General features: G+C 37.2%; 2 protein-coding genes across 2 annotated transcripts; one reads left to right on the forward strand and one right to left on the reverse strand.

Annotated features, from left to right (window-relative positions):
- Positions 1-1,765: 1,765 nt before the first annotated feature.
- LOC117320860 lies at positions 1,766-24,758 on the forward strand. Its single transcript, XM_033875344.1, has 6 exons — positions 1,766-2,550; positions 2,917-2,993; positions 21,236-21,791; positions 22,406-22,572; positions 22,820-22,876; positions 24,654-24,758. Exons 3-6 carry the CDS (start codon positions 21,497-21,499, stop codon positions 24,756-24,758), a joined length of 624 nt encoding a protein of 207 aa, XP_033731235.1. The 5' UTR covers positions 1,766-2,550; positions 2,917-2,993; positions 21,236-21,496.
- LOC117320851 lies at positions 14,506-16,963 on the reverse strand. The gene is made up of 3 exons (XM_033875334.1): positions 16,689-16,963; positions 16,240-16,395; positions 14,506-16,036 (listed from the first exon to the last, which is right to left on the reverse strand). The coding sequence occupies exons 1-3, from the start codon at positions 16,770-16,772 to the stop codon at positions 15,896-15,898; spliced, it is 381 nt and encodes a 126-aa protein (XP_033731225.1). The 5' UTR covers positions 16,773-16,963; the 3' UTR covers positions 14,506-15,895.
- Positions 24,759-25,752: the final 994 nt, after the last annotated feature.

Below are 25,752 nucleotides of genomic sequence, written 5' to 3' on the forward strand. Positions count from 1 at the left end.
ATGCAGAAGAGTGCTAATAAAGTATGTGACCAGATCGAGGAACTCAATAAGACTGTCATGGGTGGACTTAGAAAGAGAATACGAGATTAACACACACCGAAGAAACCCACCAAGCAAAGTGGACCTGATGGTCGATGCCACCTACAACAACCCAATATATTCCGGTGGAGGAAAGACTCCATTCCAGCCAGCATCACATGTTATGTTCAGCACTATAAACACAACACCAAGGACCAGTATGTGCTAGACCTTGTCACCAAGAACAAACTGCAATATATGGCCACCCCGTGACAGTGAACATAGCTCACACTGTTAAAGGTAACTTACCTCTAGCCTCGTCCATTGGTAATGAACAAGCATACTGTTCCGAGTCTGGAGAACTTCAAAAGAGATGGCCTGGAAGTGGACAAGCTCGTTACTGACTCAGACACAGGTGCGTTCAAGGCTGCTGAAAAGAGATACAAAAGTGGTACATCATGTACAAAGCCAAAACACTATCTGGACCCCATTCATCTCAAAAGGAATTTTAGAAAAAACATGTCAAATTGTGTGAAACTTGAAGAAATAATGCCAGGATCCACTAGGAAAGAAATAATAATTATTATGTTAATATGTAGTCCTGACACATAATTAACTGTGAGAGATGGTCAAGCCTATTGGCAAGAGATTGCAGATTCCACTTACATACCATGCTGTACACTTTTTTATTCGGTTTTATATTTTACCATCTCGTCACAGTTTTTCGGGCTTGTCCATTACCTTCTCGGACACATATGTGCATGCTGAATTACAGATCTTACGCCCCAAATATGTTACCATTACGCCTTAAAACCTGCAACCTATTCATTCGCACCAGACTCTGTATCGGCCCAATATAATTATATTTCGTATGTGCGAATAGCGTGACTGGGGTGCATGGCTTGCATTATCTGTGGATCTACGTCAAGTCATACAAGCTGTACCGAAATGGTAAGCTTCAGGTGCATGTTGTGACGAATTGGCGAGACTGATATCGAAAAATTGACAATATCGACCTGAAAGCAAATAGGCCTATAGAGATACCAAAGATCACCAGAACGTAACCCTTATGTGATGTCGTGAGATATGCATGTAACGAAGTGAGAAACATATATTTATAGTAGATTGGTATCGGCTGCAAATCTTTTTCCCGAAAAGTTGCCATATCGCCCTAAACTGATTTGACTCGTATGTTGCCATATCGCCCCAAACCGATTCGCCTCGAAAAATTTAAAAACAAATCAAAAGAAGACCGCAAGGCCGTAATAGCTGACGTGAAAAGAATTATGGCTAACTCGTACCCTTTCCAACCCGTGACCAAACAAACTCGTACCCGAAATTGGCGAACTCATAATTTGCACATATGCCGATACAAAATTTAAGAAACTTGTCTGTTTGTTTACAACCCTATTTCGACCAGTTTGGTTATTTCTGATGAAGTCGTTGTTTGTTTATCAGTTTATTGCAGTCTACTCGAAATGCAAGCTGGCAAAAGTGACAGCTGTCAGTGGCTGATGTACATGTGTGTTGAATGGTTGTGTGGGGATGGGTGTTATCAATGTTCTCGTTCTCGTTATATAATTAGCTTTATACCCAGGTCTGTGTCGGTGTACAGATATACTAGGGATTGTTGAAGTATGTACTCTGTGTACCTGTGACGTATTTCTCTTGTTGTTTATCTGAATACATTCAAATACACTTGTCTTGTGCGAGGTCTATGCCCCCCCCCCCCCCCCCCCCCCCCCCCCGCCTGCCACTATAACATCAAACATGTATTGAACATATATAGCCTTTAACATATTTACATACATCATTTAATTTGGCGGAGCCCAAGTTATGCACCCGAAAAGATTATTAATTGGTGACGTGAGCAAAAATGTGTTTGTAAACAAACTTTAATATTTTATTTTTCTCTGTCAAAATACAATTCTATGTCATAATCTGACAATTGGCGACTAAATCTAGCACAGCCAGACACTTAATTCAAGTACACATTTCGCCCGTTTACAAATGGTCGCATGACCACAAATGAGGTGCATTATATACGTACTGGAAAACAGAAAATATGTTTTAATTGAGGAAAATGGTAACAAAATCAGGACCTCTGGCGTCTGATAATAAAGAGCTAAATTGTTTGTATATTTCTTGTCCTCCTTTCCTTCCGAGTACAAGTATTACCCATCGAACCTGGGTTGACTGGTGCACAGGGCAAGACAATTAACATTACACCCCCACCCCAACCCCCTCTCCCTCCTGTTACACATGTACAGCAGCTTTACGTATGACGAGTTACACATGTACTGTGACCTTTCCATCACCTTCTTAACCTCAATGCTTAAAAATTAATAAAATACCAATTCTTTTAATTTAGCACTTTGTTGGAGGAAATGGACCAACTGCCATGTACCCTGACCCTATACAAGCTGATTGTTCATCGAGCACGCCTGCCAGACATAGGCCAAGGATCAGAGAGACAACTCCATGGTTGAACAAAAGAAAAAGAAAAATCCCTCTGGAAGAAAACACAGAAATGTAATCATATATATATATATACATAATACATATTTCTGTGCTTCTTTATTGAACAATGAAAATGGAAATTCTTTTCTCAATGAAATGTATTCAGCATTGTTGTGAATATCAAAAAACAGTGTTATCATTGTAAGAAAGTTTTAAAGGCTCATAAGTCCATCAAAAATGATTGAGTCAGCTATACTCCATACATCACAATATTACTGAGAAAACAAATGGAGTATTTTATAGATGATTAAATATAAAGAGCTTGATTAAGTTGATATTTTACAACAACAGCACCCAAAGTAGGTATTTACTAAATTTTAATGCAATCTGATATACCCTATGAGGGTTTGAACAATATAATTCTTTCTAATGTTGCAGTTATAATGTGGAACCTGTATATAATACAGAAGAAGTCACTGCATTTTGTGACCAGGCCACACAGACTGATTCTTAATGTAAGTATTGAAATTTACTTTTTATTCAAGTATGCAAGTCCATGATCTCTGTAAAACTTGGTCAACTTCTCAAGCATTGACTGCATAAAAATGATGTCTGGCAGAATCCTTTCCACATGAATATCCTTTTGTGTATACACAACAAATATACAGAACTTGCATCCAGTAATCAGGAGTTGTCCCTGTACTTGAGCATAATAAGCATGTTTCTTTCTTAATTTGACAGCGGTATTATCTTCCAACTCCAGACAAAAATTGGTAACTTGAGTACATGCCTCGTTGATGGTGAGGTTCCTTGCAGAATAGGGACATTTGATCTCCAATAAGCCACATTCTTTATCAATACAAATCTGGAGAAGCCCCAAGGAAAGTAAATTCCTTGTTGATAACTAGACCACATTCATGTACACGACAGGAAGGAATTTTGTCTAATAGCTTTGATTTTGCGTTCTTTTCATTCCGTGTACCGTAGACCAATGAGGAAGCAGAGATGGTATTCCGGTTAAACACGGTTGACATAAAGCTATCTGTAGGCTTGGCCTTCTTCACCAACACTTTACCAAAGTTTGACGATGTTAGTCGGTGTTTCCTCTCCTCACACCAGACAGTTGATAATGATTGGTCTCTTGTTTCCTGCTCAATTCTCTCTATGTCTGATTGCTGTATGTCAGAGTTAAGATGTTGAAATTCTGGGGGTAAGGGCACTGGTGCTGCATTATGTACAGATGTGTTGCCACAACCCTGTGATGTTGGCTGCTCAGCATTCAGTTTTAAGTTCCGGGTCTGAAATATGAAAATGTTGACATTTAATTATCATGTGATCATTTTCAAAATACAGTCAAACCTCGTTAACTCGAAGGCAGAGGGACCATGATAAGCTCCGAGTTACCAGAGTATTTTTGTTGACCATGAGTGATCTTGAATGTTTAGTGTAAAGCTTGGTCTGGACCAGCAAAATACTTTGAATTAAGAAGGGTATTGGAGTTATAGGTTTAAGGCTTATAGCTAATGCATGCAAATACAACTCCTGATTGATGGAGTCCCACGAAATTCTTACCTGCAGATGATGGATCCTATCCAAAACCAAGGATTACGTCTAGCACTTGGTGCTTTCCGAACAACACCAGTGCAGAGCCTTTATGTAGAGGCAAATGAACCATCCTTAAATGACAGAAGGGAAAAACTTGCCCTTCAATATGCCGCCCAATCGAAATCCAACCCGCAAAATCCCGCTTTTGATCTTGTTGTGAATCCGCAATACCAAAACATATTAACTCAAACCAAAAATTCTTACCAATATTTGGCAGTAGAATTTCTAACTTTCTTCAGGAACTTAACATCGTAACTGATGTACCACCCTGGCTTGTCGAAACACCTGATATTAACCTTACTCTGCATGAGAGGGCAAAGTCGAGTGTATTACCTGAAGAGCACAAATCTTCCTTTCGGGAGTGCATTGCAGATTTTCCTGATCATGTTCGGATCTTCACTGACGGCTCAAAAGATGGTGAGAAGGTCTCTGCAGCATGCTACACTGATCACCATTGTTCTTCAGTCCGTCTACCAGATGGCGCCTCCATTTTCTCTGCTGAAGCATGTGCCATCGATTTGGCCCTCGACCATATCGATGAAGAACGCATCAAAAAGGCAATTATTTGTTCTGACTCTCTATCTGTCCTTCAGAATTTACAATTACGAGATCCAAAGAATATACTCATACAAAACCTGGTTTTACGAATATATCGTATTTAAAAAAAAAATGCAAAATAACATTACTTTGGATTCCAAGCCATGTCGGAATTAAAGGCAACGAACTTGTTGACCGCCAAGCAAAACATGCTCTAAATCTGCAACAAACAAATATCAAAATACCATATACAGATTTCAAACATGTAATTAGTTCTGGACATTTAGGATGAGAAGGCATGCCAATAGCAAATATTGCAAAATAAGGTCACCGAGACCTACTTTTTCAATAATTATATTAGGGCAACATAAATGGACATCTAGGATGAGAAGACATGCCGATAGCTAATATGGCAAAATTAGGTCACTGTGACCTTTTTCAATAATTACATAAGGGCAACAGAAATGGACATCTAGGATAAATGCATGCCGATAACTGATATTGCAAAATTAGGTCACTGTTACCTACTTTTTCAATAATTTTGTCTAGATTGCCTCAATAAGTTGACAATATACTGTATTGTCATTTCTTCTTCAACTTCATATGTATATGTATATCGAAATACATGTATTGCAAACATGCCATTCGACATTTTGTTGAAGCTTCCTGTGGATGATCAGCATCGCACACAGATGGATTTCCATTGTGTTTGAAATAACTACATCATTCAAGATATCCACCATTTTTTTTGCCATCTCCAGAATCACATTCTCCAGAAATTTTAATGTTACATTCTTTGAGATAGACCCTTGGTAATATACTGCCCACCAGCCATGCAGCTATCAGCCTCTAGTTGGTTCGTAGAGCGATGTAAACAAATGATATGGGGCTATAATCACAGCAGGTGAGCGTTTAGGCCTACAGGCCTCTTGTTGCAATTATTTTGGGATCTAAGCTAAGCCCGAGAGGTAAGGAAATGCTGCTGTAATTAGACACACTATGTGCCTCACCTGTCATGTCATTAATTGCAGACTGTACTGGTGACTGGAGTGATGGTGATGTTGAAATCACATGCCCAGAAGATGATGATTCACAGATTGCAGTGTAGATGCTGTCGCAGCAGAGTGGCTGGGCATCTGCGGCCTGTTTCAACCAGCGAGTATATTGTGGAGCAGTTCATATGTGGCTTGGTCAGTACCGACAGTAGGTGGTGCACCTAACGCTGCTGGTGGTCCCATAAACATACCGCCGCCTTCCAAAACACATACGCATTCAGCACACGCATGCATGTCGCACGCACGGGAGGCCGTCCTTAAATGACCTTAACTGTTAATAGGACGTTAAACAAAATAAACCAAACCAAACCAAATTATAATAACAGATAGCTAATAAACAGAAAACAAACTGTAAAGGAACTTGGGAACGTATTGCGACAATTTAATTAGCCTTATGACGCTACCTCATCGGACACAGTGACCTGGGCGGAAGTGGAGCGAAGCGGACAACGACCTTCCCCGAAGGACTGCCCCACGCACTGACAGAATGAACTTGCGTGTACCCTGCGATGAAAGATGGACGCCATCTTGGTTCAAACAATTAAATATCTGTCTTTAACCCTTTATGTCTCCAATAAAAACACTGACTTCGGTCTGCACACAACGTTTTCAGGGTCATATTAGCAAAGTCAACAGCTGAATTATATACCTCCACTGCTATGTGTCGTGTTTTTGTTCTGTACATAAGTTGCATAATACCAAAACTATCTACGTTAAAGCCATTAATAATCCATGAAGCCACAGAGAATATATCATGAGCTAAACGTCCTTGTAGTTCCTCACATACTGGCGAATCAAGATCGTTCCCTCCTATCTGTAGCAACACAACATCAGGTCTATAGCGATCTATAGCTTGAGACATGTCTGGCTGAAGTAGAGGACGTACTCTCCAGCCATCCCGACCACAACAATGTACCGTCATTGATGATCTAACAAAACTATGCCCCATGATCAGTACTGATGTTTGTTCCTCTATTTTCTCTGCGGAAGCATGTGCCATCGATTTGTCCCTCGACCATATCGATGAACAACGCATTACAGAGGCAATCATTAGTTCCGACTCTCTATCTGTCCTTCAGAATTTACAATTACGAGATCCAAAGAATATCTCGTATCTTAAAAAAATGCAAAATAACATTACTTTGGATTCCGAGCCATGTCGGAATTAAAGGCAACGAACTTGTTGACCGCCAAGCAAAACATGCTCTAAATCTGCAACAAACAAATATTAAAATACCATCTACAGATTTCAAACCTGTAATTAGTTCTGCTATTCAGAGTAAATGGCAGCAACGCTGGTCTCTCGAGACGAGCAACAAACTTTTTAAAGTACAACCGAAACTTAAAACATCAACACCAAGTCGGAAGGATCGTAGAGAGGAAATCGTCCTCTCTCGGCTCCGTACCGAACACACATATCCTGCTTATTCGTTCCTTTTGAAACGAGAGGATCCACCGGTGTGTTATGCATGTGATGCTCAATTCACAGTGGAGCATTTTTAGGTCACCTGATACACTGCAGGTAGGGCGTAAGAATTGTACCTGCTGCCCCCATTGCATGATCGTAAGAGGCGACTAAACTTGGGATCTTATCTTTTCTCTTCTTCCTAATGTCTCCCTTGACAATGCCTCACTTTTGGCCTTTAGTTGAGCGTTCGCCGCTGTGAGGAAGGCTTTGGGTTCTGTCCCCTAGCCGAGACATACCAATGTCTTTAAAAATGGTAGTTGCTACTCCTGCTTAGCGCTCAGCATACAAGGAGTGGGACGACTGGTTCGCCCGTTGTCAGTATAATGTGACCGGGTGGGGTGTGCTGCTGGGTGTCTTCGGCAGTATGCTTCAGTGAGGTAGCACTATAAATCGGCAAAAGTTCCGGCCTATCACAAGGAGACTTAACACGAACATACCGCAGCCTCCCAAAACACACATACGCACTCACCACACGCATGCATGTCGCACGCACGGGAGGCCGTCCTTAAATGACCTTAGCTGTTAATAGGACGTTAAACAAAATAAACCAAACCAAACCAATCACCTGAGACAAAGTTTCAAGTGACCTATTCTTATCGCCTTTTGTCCGTCGTCGTCCGTCCGTCAACAATTTACATTTTCAACTTCAGTAGGGGTGAAATACCGGTAGCTCCTCCACATCCAAGTGTGGAGTGTGGAGGATGACATCATATGACGCAATAAGGGGAAATCCCATGATGCAATAGGGGAAAATCCTCTGACGTCACAAGTGACCCTGACCTTAGGTCAATAAAAATAGAAAGTGTGGAGGGTAATTGCACAATGTAATGGTATCATCACTATACAAATTAGGAATGTGTGGAGGTTACAAAGGTAATAAGTAGTACCAGCACTAACAACCAGAGGTGTATATTTACCTATCAATGGAGTCTTTAAGCTTCAATAAACATTAAATTAGGAATGTGTGGAGGTTACAAAGGTAGTAAGTAGTACCCGCTATAACAAGTGTATGGAGGGATCATGCAAGACTAAACATGACAATTATATGTAAACAAACCATACTATATACAGGTAAAACCCCAAGTTAGAAATAACAGTGACGCAACTAGTCGAAGTATAGGCTAAACAATTTATGGAAATGTAATGTTTATAAGTGTGGAGGGGATGATAAGAGAATTAATACAACTATAACCATGATGCAACTTGATAGATAGGTGTATATATATATATGAGATGTACATTTAGAATCTACACTGACCTGAGGTCAATGGAAATACAAAGTGTGGAGGCACAATGGTAACATCACTATACAAATCAGGAATGTCCTTAGGAACCCTGCACCGTATACCTACAGATACAGGAATTTGTGGAGGTACTCTGAAAGCTGACTTTGAGCTGTCGACCACACATACACCCTGAACTAATACACAGCAGGCTAGGTCACCAGGATTTACCTATGCTCGCTTACTGGTCTCCCTAATTATAGAATGGCCTGTGCCGGCCAACAGCCAGATTCTTTTGAAGTTGCGATAGGCAACCTCGACTCCCTCAAATATTTAAATAGATTGCTCCAAATAGTCAAGATGTTAGCCTGGCCTGTTTACTGTGGTGGTCTGAGGAGTTGACAATGACAGGTCAAGTTGACATCCTTACAGCATACACAACAAACCTATCACAATAAACTTTCATAATGGTGTAATGGTGCCTACTACCATGGACATTTTTATGCATGATGTTTTAGAATCATATAATCAAAAATAACACAAAAAGTTCTTAAATTAACAAATTTATTAATAATCACCAAATTGAAATGTATGCATAATTCTTTTTCAGAAACTTAGACAATGTTATCAAAGTATTTCTTTAAAATCACACAATGATAATTGGCACAGTTAATAATTGAAGATGAACACCATCATAGATAACAACAATTGCCATAGTTAAAAACTTTAAAACACAGAGTGACACATGATTGAGGAAAACTTAGAAAATGTCACCAGAGTATTTCTGATATGATATTTGACACAGATGACCATCATCATAGATAACAACCGAGTATTTCTTTAAAATCACACAATGATAATTAGCAAAAACACTTACATTTCTAAGCTAACATTTAAATTAACAAATTTAATAATCAACAAATTAGAGTGTATACCAAGTTATAACATGAAAGTCAGTAACATATGATATATCATGATATGTTTCCAAGCTGAGTATTTTGTCAAAAAATAAAAACAATGTGGAAAATCTGATATGATATTTGACACAGATAACCATCATCATAGATAACAACCGAGTATTTCTTTAAAATCACACAATGGTAATTAGCAAAAACACTTACATTTCTAAGCTAACATTTAAACTAAAAAAATTAATAATCAACAAATTAGAGTGTATACTAAGTTATAACATGAAGGTCAGTAGCATATGATATGTTTGAGTATTTTGTCAAAAAATAAAAACAATGTGGAAAATTTCTACATAGTAACAATTTGTTAAATGGAATGAAAATGATCGGTAAAGCTGATATACCAATGATCGGATTTAAAACTTGTAGTATCCAAACTGCTTCTAGGCATCAATGTAACTTTAATTCACAGTTTACCTGTTTACTATGAAACACATACAACACACTTATGTTAAGCGAAATGGAATGGAAATGTTTAGATTTAAAGCCTATATCAACAAAGTGAAACATTGTTCTAAAGGTAGAGTAGTACAAGTTTTAAAGTATCTTTATCACAAAGCTTAAGTTTAATAAAATGGAATGAAAATTTGATTTAACATCAACAAATCCAGAAAAATGATTCTATAGATGAGTACTACAATGTTTACAGTAACTTCAACCAAACTTTATACTTATCCTATAGAACATTAGAATTTATTGAAAAATTGACACATAATTTTACATTCAACAAGTTTAAAGCATCAGTACAATAATACTCTTACAAAAATACTTGTAAAGTCTAACAAGTTGCACCAGTAGTAAATATAAACAATAATAAACAATATATATACATATAAGGTTTCATAGGTTGAGGTAGTTGAAATGTTTTAAAATAAAAGTTTGCAAGATAATTATATAAAATCACAAGTTTTAGATATGTTGATAAATTTCAACAAGTTTAAAGCATCATTACAATAATTCTCTTTCTTGTAAAGTTTAACAAGTTGCACTAGTATACATATGTAAATATAAACAATCTATATACACACAAGACTTGCATAGGCTGAGATAGTTTTTGAAAACAAGAATTTAAAAAAAAGTAAAAAACCTAGATCTGGAATGCTTTAAAAATATTTTTCATCATCAAATTTACATAAGCTGTTTTAAAATCAACACATATGAAGTGGAATGAAGTATATAGGATTAACTAAGATTTAATCATAAGCAAACATTATCTGTTATATTATCCTAAAGCATGAATGTAACATTTGTTGAATAAACATTCTAAGATATATAAACTTCAGGATGACAGTAGCCTGAGACAAAGTCTAATACATATACAAGGTCTGTAAAGATAACCACAGCAAACAAACCTTTAACAATACTAATAAGCATATATATAGCAAACACAACTCTTATAACTAACAATTATATACACAACAAATAGTATTTTTGAACAAGTGTTGCAAAGTATGAGGTAGGTTTTGTTAAGTATTTAAAAAAATAGAAAAGTTGACATATTTGAAAAAGTCTATTAAAAAAATACATACTGTTGTTTTAAAAAAAAATTAAGCCGAAATAGAATTCCAATTTTTGTTCCGGTCAATGTCCATAACTGTAACTGATACGGTTTAGTATGTTAGCTGGTTTTTTGTTTCTGCATTCTGCATCTTTTGAACATGTTTTCTAAAGATTCGCTTTTATCAAATATACTGTCTTGTGAGACAGTTCTCCACAATTCAGCTGCAGCAGGGAGAGCACCTGATTCCTGAAGTCCTACTGCAGCTTCCTCATCCTGGCCAACCATGGAAGGTACACTATACATTTCAAGTCCTATTACTCTGTCTGCACCTGAAATGTTATAAACAAGGTTAATTCAAACATCTGTAACATTCAAGTAGCTTTAATATTCAAGAAGCTATAATATACAATAAGATATATCTAGACTGAATAGGTTTTGTTTTCTCTCTTTTAATGATAAAATATATTAATTGTATATATATATATATATAACATAACAAATACCTTAATTTCTAGGCCGAAGGTTATAATGACGCCTCCTTCGTCTTAAGTCATAGGGCTCTCTATATGATAATTCACATTGATTAGTTAAAAAGGATACAGGGGAGAACGTTGTTAGTGTTTCAAAACAGTCATAGCTCACAGGGGAGCATTTGGATGGAGGATTTACCCATTGCGTGTAAGACAAGAAAGTCATGTAAAGAATCAGACAAAGAACGCTATATATGGGCAGGTAAGGCAAACAGGTATACAATCTGGTAAAAATGGCAGGTAATGTAAACAGGTAAAGGAAAAAAGCATGTTATATATGGACAGGTAACGTAAACAGGTTAAGAAGGCAGGTAAGAGATAAACGTAAAATAGACAGGAAAGACAGACATATATAATGGAGACTATGATAAGATAGTCAGGTAAAACAGCATAAAACAACATTCTATCTGACTCAGTTGCTACTTTTCATCCTTTAGAATAAATAACTGGTCATCCCTTCCGGGAATGTGTCATTGACATACGAACACTAAGATGGCAATCACTGTTGCTAAGATATCCCGTGCGTCAGGATAATATGGCGACCTTGCCAGGAAGCGAGTCCGCTGTAACAGACCTGTACAAAGTGTAATGTCTCAGACAGCTGTAATTAGATCCATAATGATATTTGTTATCACGCTCCTCTATCTGATTAAAACTAATCTCCTGTCAGACGTCAGTATTGATAACAAACAGGAAATCTACCAACTTACTGCGCAAAAGACAAACGCATGTGAAAGTTTCCTGTCATATGAATTTAGTGGTATAAAGCAAACTTGTAACACGGTGTGGTTCAAAAATTGTTATCAGTAAAAAATACACTTCACTAAATTTGAAATCAACAACATGATATAATGACCCAAATCATTACTAAGGTGAACACAAGTCTCGTGAACACCATCATTTTTACCGGTAAACTATGGTTTCGTGATCCATATCATTATTACCGGTAAACAACATTTTGTGCCTCGTGACCGACATCATTTGTATAGGTAAGTTAGGTGTAGTACCCAACATCATTAGTACAGGTAATCTAGAGTCTCACATAATTAGTACAAATAAATTTAGGGTCTCAAATTATTGATACAGGTAAACTAAGGTCTCACGTCATTAGTACAGGTACACTAGGGTCTCACGTCATTAGTACAGGTACACTAGGGTCTCACGTCCTAAATACAGGTACACTAGGGTATCATGTCATTAATACAGGTCCACTAGGGTCTCACGTCATAAATACAGGTACACTAGGGTATCACGTCATAAATACAGGTACACTAGGGTATCATGTCATTAATACAGGTCCACTAGGGTCTCACGTCATAAATACAGGTACACTAGGGTATCATTTCATTAATACAGGTGGCGGTTTTCTCCGAGAGGTCTGCACCCTTCGTCGTTTCCTGTTAGAATGATCTGTTGTCAATTTTCTCTTCCTTTTTAACTCTGATTTGGCTTGATCACTGTCATTTGACAGGTAAATTTAGAGGAGCGAGTTGTCAAGATTGTAATCTCAATTTTTGTTATCCAAGTTTCATCCCCATCATATTTCACAATCTTAAGGGGTTTGACGGTCACATCCTTTGTGAAAGCATGGGTTTATTCAAAGATTCAGACATTAAATGTATTCCAAACAATATGGAAAAATACATTTCATTTAGTTTAGGGAATTTACGTTTCATAGATTCGTTTCAATTCATGTCACAAAGTCTTGAATCGTTAGTCAAAAACCTAGCTCCAGAGGGATTGGATTCATTCAAACATCTATCTAATGAATTTAGTCAAGAGAATGCTATGCTTTTATTGAGAAAAGGGGTTTACCCTTATGAGTATGTAAACAATGAAGGCAAATTTGACGAAATATGTTTACCACCAAAGTCCACATTTTATAGTCAATTGAGTAAATCAAACATTACAGACGCAGATTATGAGCACGCGCAGAGTGTTTGGAATACACTTGACATTAGAAATTTGGGAGAATATCACGATCTCTATTTAAAGACGGATGTTCTACTGCTAGCGGACGTGTTTGAAAATTTTAGAAGTACATGTATGAATTATTACAAATTAGACCCAACTCATTTTTATACAAGTCCCGGACTTGCATGGAGTGCTGCACTTAAAATGACAGGTGTTAGTTTAGAATTATTGACGGATTCTGACATGTATCTGTTTTTTGAGAGTGGAGTACGGGGTGGTGTGTCTATGATATCAAACAAATACTCCAAGGCCAACAATCCCTACATACCGGAAACTTACGATTCCTCCAAACCTAACAAATACATTCTTTATACAGATTGTAACAATCTATATGGTAAAGCCATGACCGAGCCATTACCGACAGGTGATTTCCAGTGGTTGAATGAACATGAAATTGACGAGTTAAACATTGTAACTATACCAAAGGATGGTAACATTGGTTACGTACTAGAAGTAGATTTAGAATATCCGTCAGACTTGCATGACCTCCATTCTGATTATCCGCTTGCCCCGGAAACTAAAGTAATTTCCGATGAAATGTTATCCCCTCATAGTAAAAACTTGTGGAAACAGTTACATCCTAGCTCCAAACATACCGACAAGAAACTGTGGGGACGTGTTGCTACGCGCAAACTTGTCCCCACCTTAGAAAACAAAACAAAATATATCTGCCATTATAGAAATTTGCAGCTCTATTTGGATTTAGGTATGAAACTGACAAAGATTCACAGAGTTTTACAGTTCAGACAACATCCATGGTTAAAGGTTTATATAGATTTTAACAGTCAGAAAAGGCGGGAAACATCCTCTGAATTTGAAAAAGATTTCTTTAAATTGATGAACAATTCTGTTTTTGGTAAAACTATGGAGAACGTACGCAACAGAGTTGACATAAGATTATCACACACAGAGAAAAAAATGAAAAAGTATGTAGCAAAACCGTCTTTTCAAAGATTTGAAATATTCAACGAGGATTTAGTTGGAATAGAAAACAGTAAAATTAAACTAGTACTCGACAAACCCTTATACGTTGGTCAGTGTATTTTAGATCTCTCTAAATGTATCATGTATGATTTCCATTACAATCACATGATGTCCAGGTATGAGAACATACGGTTGTTAATGACTGACACTGACAGTTTGATGTATGAAATATCAGGTATTTCAGATTTGTATGAAACATTATGCGAAGACAATAGCCTTTTCGATCTATCCAATTATCCTATCGACCATCCCATCTATGACGCTACAAACAAAAAGGTACCAGGGAAGTTTAAAGACGAATTAGGCGGGGCAATTTTACAAGAGTTTGTTGGACTAGGACCTAAAATGTATTCTTATGCTTACGATCACAGCTCTAATGGTTCAGGTTCAAAACAGATAGCTAAGGGTATCAATAGAAGCACCATAGTGCACGACTTACGGCACGACATGTATTTAGAATGTCTGTTTGGATGTAAAACCATTCTCTGTAACATGAATTCTATTAGAAGTGATAGACATAACCTCCACGTATACACAATCAGAAAAGCTGGTCTCTGTAGTTTTGATGACAAACGCTATGTGAAAGAAAACGGAGAAACATGGGCGCACGGTCACTATAGGATAAAAAACTCAAACATTGATTAAAGTTTTCAATGCACCTTAGAACTTATTTTTAATGCAAATATGTTACACATCATAAAGCTATATAAACATCTAATTAAATGTTTATAATATAAGCTTATCAATTATTGTTGTACATCTATAGTTAAATGCTTATCGAAATGTTGAAATATAAGCTTTTTTAATTATTCAGTATACATTTTAAAAGTTAACCTATAATTAAATACTTATCGAAATGTCGAAATATAAGTATTATATGTTGTATATACAAACTTGTCGAAACGAAATGCAAGCAAAAGAGTTACTTTCCTGCCATTGGTGACACAATTTCAGTATATACCATTACTATATATATATTTATGTGTATAATAATAAAAACCTCCCATTTAACTCATATTCTTTGTGTTTGTTTTATTAATTATCTCTACTGTTGACTACATCCATTAGATAGTCAGAATCTTCAATGTATTTACAAAATATTGCTTCTACAAAGACGTACATAGAATGTCTATGAATATAATTCGACATAATTCCTGAAACCCTCCCCCATTTCAAATTTATGATTGTATCTAGGTAAAACAAATGTTCGTTTCTGAATTCAGGATACTTAATTTTAATTGCTTTAATTAATTTTGTGAAAATATGTCTCTGACATATATTTGTACTACTGTTTCCGAATATAAGCCTTATTGTAGATAAATGTGTAGGTATATATTCCGTATCTCTTTGAAGTAAGCGTCCTCTTTCATCGAGTATACATTTAATAGGATACATTTCGTTTTTTATTCTACCTATACGATATTTAGTAGCTTTTTTTTCTCATAAATATACATGTTTATTTATGAAACACAGTTAATGTCTGTCTATACGGTATTTAGTAGCTTTGCTATAGTTACAAAAATATACGTGTATATTTATGAGGAAAACAAAGCTACTTACCGTATAGGCAGACTATAGATTTGCTAATATGGTTGATGTCGTGGAACCAGATGTAGAGGGTATCGAAGGTGATATCTTTGGAGGGACCGTTGTTGGAGGGACCGTTGCCTTCTCCTGAGGTGATCCGCCTGCAGCTTGTGTGTCTACATTAGACTGAAACATAACAATTGAAATCAAAATCACATAGGATTCAAAGTTTTTATTCAATAAAAATATATATCTGCATAAACATAAAACTTTTTTAAAACATCATATCGCATAACAAGTGCAATTTGATATCGTCATCTGCTTAAAATTTTATTGTATCTTATAATGTGTTTAATATTAAAAATTCAAAGTCGACATTGAATACCTACCAGATCATCTAACAGATGTAATTTAGAGTCAAATGCCTCTTTAGCCAGACACAGCTCTTCAAATTCAGAGTAGTGCAGGCTAAAGGTTGTATCCCAACCTTTAGCCAGGTGAACGTATAGTTCACCGTTCCCTTGCCGAAATCTTGTAACAGCCACCTATAATAAAAATGATTTAACATTATGATTTTATAAATTCGTTTATAAAGTGTCAATATTAAAATTCAAATTTTAGATGTTTAAGTAAAAGGATTATGATTTAACAAAAGTGCTTAAGATATAATTTAATTCAAAAACAAAATACTGAATGTTAAAATAAATGGATATGTGCATACAATTTGAAAAAAGAATATTTGATAAAAAAAATACCGGTTTTTTTTTTCAATAATTGATTGAATATTTATATTAAGTTGAGAAAAATATAACTTTAAATAGTAGTCATATGTATTTACCTTTACTCGATGTGAGATCTTCGTCTCTAGCTTTACTCCGTTTGAGGAGTCTACCTCTGAAATTATTCCAATCGCTTCCTGCATGATTTGTATCCCGAGATGTCCGTTAAAAGTGCGCTATTAGAGGATTTGGCGCTAGTTTTATTACGGCCGTTAGGGTGTAGTCTGCCAACATTTCATTGGTTAATTCACTCAACCTGTGTCATGTTTGAAATTTCAAATTTGCGATTAGATAGGCACTTGTTATAGCGGGTACTACTTACTACCTTTGTAACCTCCACACATTCCTAATTTAATGTTTATTGAAGCTTAAAGACTCCATTGATAGGTAAATATACACCTGGTTGTAATTGCTGGTACTACTTATTACCTTTGTAACCTCCACACATTCCTAATTTGTATAGTGATGATACCATTACATTGTGCAATTACCCTCCACACTTTCTATTTTTATTGACCTAAGGTCAGGGTCACTTGTGACGTCAGAGGATTTTCCCCTATTGCATCATGGGATTTCCCCTTATTGCGTCATATGATGTCATCCTCCACACTCCACACTTGGATGTGGAGGAGCTACCGGTATTTCACCCCTACTAACTTCTCCAAAACCACTGAACCAAATTCAATGAAATTTGGCAGGGGGCCTGAGGGGCGGGGCCAAAAAGGGTCAAATTGACTAAAACTTCACAAGATTCAGCAGCTGGTCCTGATGAAATTACATATCAGCTTTTAAAACATCTACCAGACTCGTCATTCTACATATATTCAACCAAGTTTATGCATCCGGAAAGATCCCCGAGTCATGGAAGGAATCTACAATAATTCAAATTCCAAAACCCGGAAAGGACGCTACTGAACTAAATAACTATCGCCCTATTTCTCTGACAAGTCTGCCCTGCAGGTAGGGCGTAAGAATTGTACCTGCTGCCCCCATTGCATGATCGTAAGAGGCGACTAAACTTGGGATCTTATCTTTTCTCTTCTTTCTTGATAACTTTCTTCTTCCTAATGTCTCCCTTGACAATGCCTCACTTTTGGCCTTTAGTTGAGCGTTCGCCCCTGTGAGGAAGGCTTTGGGTTCTGTCCCCCTTGCCGGGACATACCAGAGTCTTTAAAAATGGTAGTTGCCACTCCTGCTTAGCGCTCAGCAAATTAGGAGTGGGACGACTGGTTCGCCCGTTGTCAGTATAATGTGACCGGGTGGGGTGTGCTGCTGGGTGTCTTCGGCAGTGTGCTTCAGTGAGATAGCACTCTAAATCGGCAAAAGATCCGGCCTATCACAAGGAGACTTAACACAAACATACCGCAGCCTCCCAAAACACACATACGCACTCATCACACGCATACATGTCGCACGCACGGGAGGCCGTCCTTAAAGGACGTTAAACAAAATAAACCAAACCAAATCTCTGACAAGTTGCGTCTGTAAAACACTTGAACGTATGATTAACACCAGGCTAGTTTGGTTTCTCGAGTCAAACAATATCATCAGCCTACTCCAAAGCGGATTCAGATACCGAAGAGGGACGGTAGACCATTTGATCCGACTAGAAACGTTCATTAGAGAAGCTTTTGCCAAGAAAGAACACCTTGTTGCCGTATTTTTCTATCTGGAGAAGGCATACGATACTACGTGGCAGTATGGTATAATGAAAGACCGCCAAGCAAAACTTGCTCTAAATCTGCAACAAACAAATATAAAAATACCATATACAGATTTCAAACCTGTAATTAGTTCTGCCATTCATAGTGAATGGCAGCAACGCTGGTCTCTCGAGACGAGCAACAAACTTTTTAAAGTACAACCAAAACTTAAAACATCAAAACCAAGTCGGAAGGATCGTAGAGAGGAAATAGTCCTCTCTCGGCTCCGTACCGGGCACACATATCCTACTCATTCGTTCCTTTTGAAACGAGAGGATCCACCGATGTCTTTTACGTTACTGTCTTTGACGTTCTATTGATATAACAAAGTTCACATAATCTATTCGTACATATTATTCCACATAATCTATTCGTGTATATATATAATTTACCATTTTTAACCACCTTTTTATCAATATCTAAATATACAATACGAATGCTTTTAAAAATGACAAATTTTATCTGATTTTAACTTTAAAAATAAAACATGTTAGAATATTGTTTGGCCCTAAATGACCCTAGTTGTCGATGGGCCGTAAAACATAAACAAACAAACAAACAAACTTTCGAGTCCCGGATATGAAAACCCTTTTCAGTTCCGTGGATTCGAAAACAATATTTAGCTACTTGAAAGAAATCGATCTATTTTATAGACTTTGATGTCTTTTACGTTACTGTCTTCGACGTTCTATTTATATAACAAAGTTCACATAATCTATTCGTACAGATACATATTTTACCCTTTTTAACCAACTTTTTTATCATAATGATCTAAATATACAATACGGATGCTTTTAAAAATGACAAATTTGATCTGATTTTAACTTTAAAAATAAAACATGTTAGTATATTGTTTGACCCTGGCTGTTAATAGGACGTTAAACAAAAACAAACCAAATTGGCCCTAAATGCCCCTGGTTGTCGATGGGCCGTAAAACATAAACAAACAAACCAGTGGGTTCAAATTGGTGTTCATTCGTTCTAGCATAGAACGTTTTGCGTGTTCTGCATTGTTGGTCACCTCCTTGCGAATCGCATCAAGGCGTTTGCTGAAGTCCTTGATATATTGGTGAATATCTGTAGAAAGTCTTGGATAGTCAGTGTCTTCAACGTGGTTCGAGTGTGGGAACCGAGGTCAGTAACCATACACAATTTCATATGGGGAATACCGTAGGGTTCCGTTCACAGTATTGTTCATCGAGAAGATCACAGATGGTAGGAAATCATCCCAGTACGATCCTTTCTGTACGAATGGTGTCATACGTTCTGCTAATGTGCGATGTATTATCTCCACTGATCCTAAACAGTGGTGGACAAAACTTGGGTAAGAATTGTACCTGATGCCCCCATTGCATGATCGTAAGAGGCGACTAAATTTGGGATCTTATCTTTTCTCTTCTTAACAACTTTCTTCCTAATGTCTCCCTTGACAATGCCTCACTTTTGGTCTTTTATATTATTATTTTATATTAGGAGTGGGACGACTGGTTCGCCCGTTGTCAGTATAATGTGACCGGGTGGGGTGTGCTGCTGGGTGTCTTTGACAGTATGCTTCAGTGAGGTAGCACTATAAATCGGCAAAAGTTCCGGCCTATCACAAGGAGACTTAACACGATCATACCACAGCCTCCCAAAACACACATACGCACTCACTACACACATGCATGTCGCACGCACGGGAGGCCGTCTTTAAATGACCTTAGCTGTTAATAGGACGTTAAACAAAATAAACCCGAAATGGTGGAAGTAAATATATGGAACACTTTAGAGTTGTCAAGACCTATAATTACAACAGAAAATTAGGAAGAGGTCAGACCTCCAGACATCATAGAGTGGATTTGCGACTGGGGGTAACTGAAAAAAGTCACCACATAGAACTATTTGGATACCTCCGAAAACCCTTCTGTCATCTTTTAATGAACATATTTCAGCAACTTGTTCAAACAGTTTCTTGCTCAACGTGGAAACTTCATCTATTATCATTACATCAGTTCATTTAATTCTTTCCAATGTGTATATATATAAGGGGCCGCGGTGGCCGAGTGTTTAAGGTGTCCCGACACTTTATCACTAGCCCTCCACCTCTGGGTTGCGCGTTCGAAACCTACGTGGGGCAGTTGCCAGGTACTGACCGTAGGCCGGTGGTTTTTCTCCAGGTACTCCGGCTTTCCCCCCACCTCCAAAACCTGGCACGTCCTTAAATGACCCTGGCTGTTAATAGGACGTTAAACAAAAACAAACCAAACTCCAATGTGTATGTATACTTAGGATTTGATTTGATAATTGAAATAATCTCTGATGTGGAATAACGCCCATCTTCGATACCCTGTTGTGCATGTCAAACTAACCTTTTTCCGATGCTTCGTAGACTTCTGACTATAGCTTCAACAACATATGCTTTGCCTGTGCCCGCTGAACCTCCGATAAATACAATCTAATTAAAATTAAGATGATCATGGGATGTTGTTAGATGTTCATGTAACGTAGTGAGAATGAACATCTATATTTTAATTAGATTGCGATAAATAGGTTATGACCAGCGATGACATTGTCCAGCACTTCTTTTTGAGAAAACGTCAACATTTTCAGGCCTACCTACTTAACCATGCCTCGTCTTTCTATTGTACCTTTCGTAACTTTGTTTATGTTTTGTTTTGGGTTACGATGGTCGGTACAGCCCAGAAGCGTTCCGAATAAATATTCAACCAATCAGCGCGATCGTACCATCGACGACGAAAAGGAAAACATGCCGGTTCTTTTTGAAGACTGTAAGCTCGGTGATGTTAATGTGGATGATATAATGTGGTGAGATGCAGTATTGCATGTTACTTGCTATGTTTAAATACAAATACCATAAAAAACACAATGCATAGATCTTGATTTTAATGGCTCTTTACTTCCAGAAATACCTCCGCTTCCAACTCTTCCCAAAGTTCCGTCAAAGGTACAAGCTGAAGGACTTCAGTGTAGAGGAGGAAGTCCTGCAGACAGTCCGAGTAGTAGTGTCAGGTCACTGGAGCATAGGAGCAACAGGGAGAGATATTTGAGGAGACAAAGAGGTGTAAGTCCAAGTAGTGAAAGGAGATACAGAGGGGGAAGTGGTGAAAAGGAAAAAAGGAGTTATAGAGAGAGAAGGGAGAAAAGGAGTTATAGAGAGAGAAGTGATGAAAGGGAGAAAAGTGATGAAAGTGAGAAAAGGAGTTATAGAGAGAGAAGTGATGAAAGGGAGAAAAGGAGTTATAGAGAGAGAAGTGATGAAAGGGAGAAAAGGAGTTATAGAGAGAGAAGTGATGAAAGGGAGAAAAGGAGTTACTTGTGGAAGTATGACTCCAAGAAGTCATAGTTATAGATTAGTAGAGAGGGGAATCAACAAAGGAAGGCATTCAAAGGAAGGTGCTCACAGACCTGATCAGGAAGAAAAAGCTAGACAAAAAGACAGATTTCCAATGCCTGAAGCTAGTAAGTGTAAATTATATATTAAGTGTAAAATAGATTATAAGAGTCCTAGCTTTGCAGCATATCTTGCATTTATAATATGTTATATTCTTTGATTCATATTATTTTGATTTATTAGCGTCAACAAGTCAATAATACTTTTAATATGACTTGTATTATAAACTAGCAGTTCACATTTAAAAAAAAAATATATTGATATTCAAATATCTTCTGTCTGTCTATCCGTAAACATCTTATTTCTTTCTTGGAAAGTATTGATGGAATATCTCTCAAACTCAATGTATGCATGTTGTCCAATTCGCTGTACCAATTCAATTTTGAATCTGATCTTAACTGGGAAGGGAGACAGGGAGTCATCTTGGAATTGGTCTGTTAGAATTTGTAATTAATATTTCTAAGAAAGTTATTATCAGATCATGATTAGACTTCAGATGTACTTTTCCTATGTTATTAAAATTAATGTAGGGAAACAATATGTCTGTCAAAGGGCAATTAAAGATCATTCATTGGCTAGCACCAAGATCCCTTTTGAGGTCTATTGTGAAAATTCTATTATATCTTATAAAAAACATGGACCAGTGTGTAAAGTGTATAACGATGATGAATTATCATTTCAGGATTTCAACGCAAGGTACTAACATTGTTAGCAGAGATTAGAGACATGCACAGCCATCGGGTCCTGGAGGATGATGGTAAAATATCTCGCCTGCAACAAATGGATTCATTAGAGAAACTGGAAGGATTTGAGAAGGAGATTGATGAGCCCACAAAGAAGAAGGCTGTGGTAAGATTATAGTACTTAATTCCATTCTATTTTCCTAATATAAAGTAAAAATGATTCAGAGGCCACTGCCTGTCAAATAAATTTAGGAAAATATGCCATATATCAGGTTATATTTTAGTTTTATAGGGGGAATATAGGTACTGGACACGGTAGCATTTTTTAAGTTTCAGTAATTTGTTTTTAATTATGAATTGCTTAATCCTTTAAAAAAAGTAATTATATATATATATCTTTTTCTTTTTTTCAGAAGGACTATATATCTAGGATCAGAGGGGTTGACGCCAACAGCCATGTAAAACAAGAGGCCCATGGGCCTTAACGGTCATCTGACAAACACTTACACTTACAGCAGGGGCACACACCCCAATCCAGCATTATTACCATAAATTATTTATCGCAGCCAGTTATGTTTTAGATTAAATTTGGTTTTTATCCATTTAGCTTGTCCAGGAAGAGCAGCATCATAAAGCAAAATTTTAGCCAAGTTCCCATTTTTGGGGCATGCCCCTTTGTCCCAATGGGTCAGACAAGACTCATTTATATCAATTAGGATTGCCTTTCCCCAATGATGTTTCATACTAAATATGGTTGTAATCAATTAAGGCATTAAGGAGGAATTGCATTTTTAAGAAATGTTCAACCTAAGCGCTCCTTTTGCCCCAACCTTTTTTTCCCCAGGGGTCAAACCTGTCTCATTAAAAAATATGATTGCCGTCACCTTATGTTTCACATCAAATTTGGCTGTAATCCACCAAAAGGTTAGGGAGGATTAGGATTTAACAGCAAATATTCACCAAAGTTCCCCTTTTGGGGCCCTGCCCCTCAGGCCCCAGGGGTCACACTAGCCTCGTTTATATAAAATATGACCACCCTTCCCAAAGGATGTTTCACACCATATTTCGTATTAATCCACCCAAGGGTTAGAGAGAAGTAGGATTTATAGCAAAAATTCACCAAAGTTCCCCTTTTGGGGCCCCGCCCCTCTGGCCCAAGGGGTCAAACCAGCCTCATTTATATAAAATATGATTGTCCTCCTCCAATGATGTTTCACACCAAATTTGGTAATAATTCACTATGGGTGTTAGGAGGAGTAGGATTTTATAGCAAAATTTCATCAAAGTTCCCCTTTTGGGGCCCGCCCCTCTGGCCCCAGGGGCCACACCAGCCTCATTTATATAAAATATGACCACCCTCCACCAATGATGTTTCACACAATATCTGGTTGAAATCCACCAAAGGGTTAAGGACGAGTAGGATTTTATAGCAAAATTTCATCAAAGTTCCCTTTTTTGGGCCCGTCACTCTGGCCCCAGGGCTCACACCAGCCTCATTTATATAAAATATGACCACCCTCCCCCAATGATGTTTCACAACATATCTGGTTGAAATCTACTAAAGGGTTAAGGAGGAGTAGGATTTTATAGCAAAATTTCATCAAAGTTCCCCTTTTGGGGCCCCGCCCCTCAGGCCCCAGGGGTCACACCAACTTCATTTATATAAAATATGACCGCCCTCCTCCAATGATGTTTCACACCAAATTTAGTTGTAATCCACCCAAGGGTAAAGGAGGAGTAGGATTTTATAGCAATATTCACCTAAGTTCCCTTTTTGGGGCCCCGCCCTTCTGGCCCCAGGGGTCAGACCAGCCTCATTTATATAAAATATGATTGCCCTCCCCCAATGATGCTTCAAACCAAATTTGGAAGTAATCCACCCAAGCGTTAAGGAGGAGTAGCGTTTTGAAAGAAAAAGTTTACGGACGGCGCACGACGCACGGCGGACGACGACGGACGAAGCACGATGACTATAGGTCATCCTGACCCTTTGGGTCAGATGACCTAAAAAACCATGAAAAGGTAGGTCCAAATCAAGAGATGTATACTCGGCAATACAATTAAATATAAATCAATTGTGGACATTTGGTGAGGACAGTATTATTAAGAATCATTCTGTTTTTCACATCCTTTGATAACAAGTAGTTTTTTTGATGTGTTTTTAATTTGAGAAGAAATGGGGGCCACAATAGTAAAAAAAAAATGATTTACAAAATATTTCAGTTCTCTTCATTTTGTTATCAACAGCTGTCCCTCAAAGGCTGTGATGGCAAAAATGAATCTTTGCGGGAAGAAGAACAAGCTTGCCTTTGGAAAAACAACTCTATGCCAAATAATCACTGGTATGTATAGCACTCTGGAATAGCTACAAATAAAAAATCAAATATGATCCCAATAACAATTATACCTGTTGCAATATATAGTAACAAAATCTTGTTTGGTTCATTTTTTTAGACTATTATCAAAACATCCAAATTAACCATACAGGGTTCGAAATGCTTTGGTGATGCATTGGATCTTATACTTTCAATTTTATATTAGATTTTGTATAAGATTCATAGGCAAGACAAAGAAAAAAATGTAATGAAATTCCTAATCATATTTAAAAAAGGAAGTGAATGAAACTATATACACTTCATATTGTTTTATCACATAACGAAGCTTTGTTTACAAACAGCAATTGATATATTTAGAATTTATGAAATTATATTCCCTTTGTTATTTTTCAATTGAAAAAATTATTTGCATTTAATTCTCTACTGAACGCTTCTCGAAATTTCCGTAATTTAACTGTTTTGGTAACTTTATTTTTCCAGAAGCTGTCACAGAAATCCACCCGGAAGCAACTGTTCATTCATGCCAAAGGTGGAAGTCGCAATATTTGAAATATGCACCAGAACGTGTTGGTGGAGGAGGGCGGCAGACGGCTGAAGTCATTATTTAAAAATAAACTGTGTATTGAATGAAAAAAAATGTTTGTCTTTACTTACACTACTGAGAAAATCTAATGTTGAAATATAGTACGTTGTCTCAACTTTCAAAATCTAATGTAAATTCAACCTTTAAACAACGTTGAATTCACAGTTAAAACAACATTGAAATTCAACGTTGAATTTTGGTACGTTGTCAGAACTTTCAAAATCTAATATAAATTCAACGTCGGGCTTCAACGTTTTTTGACTTCGTTTCCCCATTTTCTCCGATGTCTATTGATTCTAATTGAAATTCTTTCCTCCTAATTTGCACAGTAGAAAATCTAATGGCTGAAATATTCTAAACACTCAAAGTCACACAGACGCTTAACAAACCTGAATGAGATACAACAAGAGTCCTCTCCCTCCTAAGA

Source organism: Pecten maximus, unplaced genomic scaffold, assembly GCF_902652985.1.
Source record: "Pecten maximus unplaced genomic scaffold, xPecMax1.1, whole genome shotgun sequence".
NCBI lineage: Eukaryota > Metazoa > Mollusca > Bivalvia > Pectinida > Pectinidae > Pecten > Pecten maximus.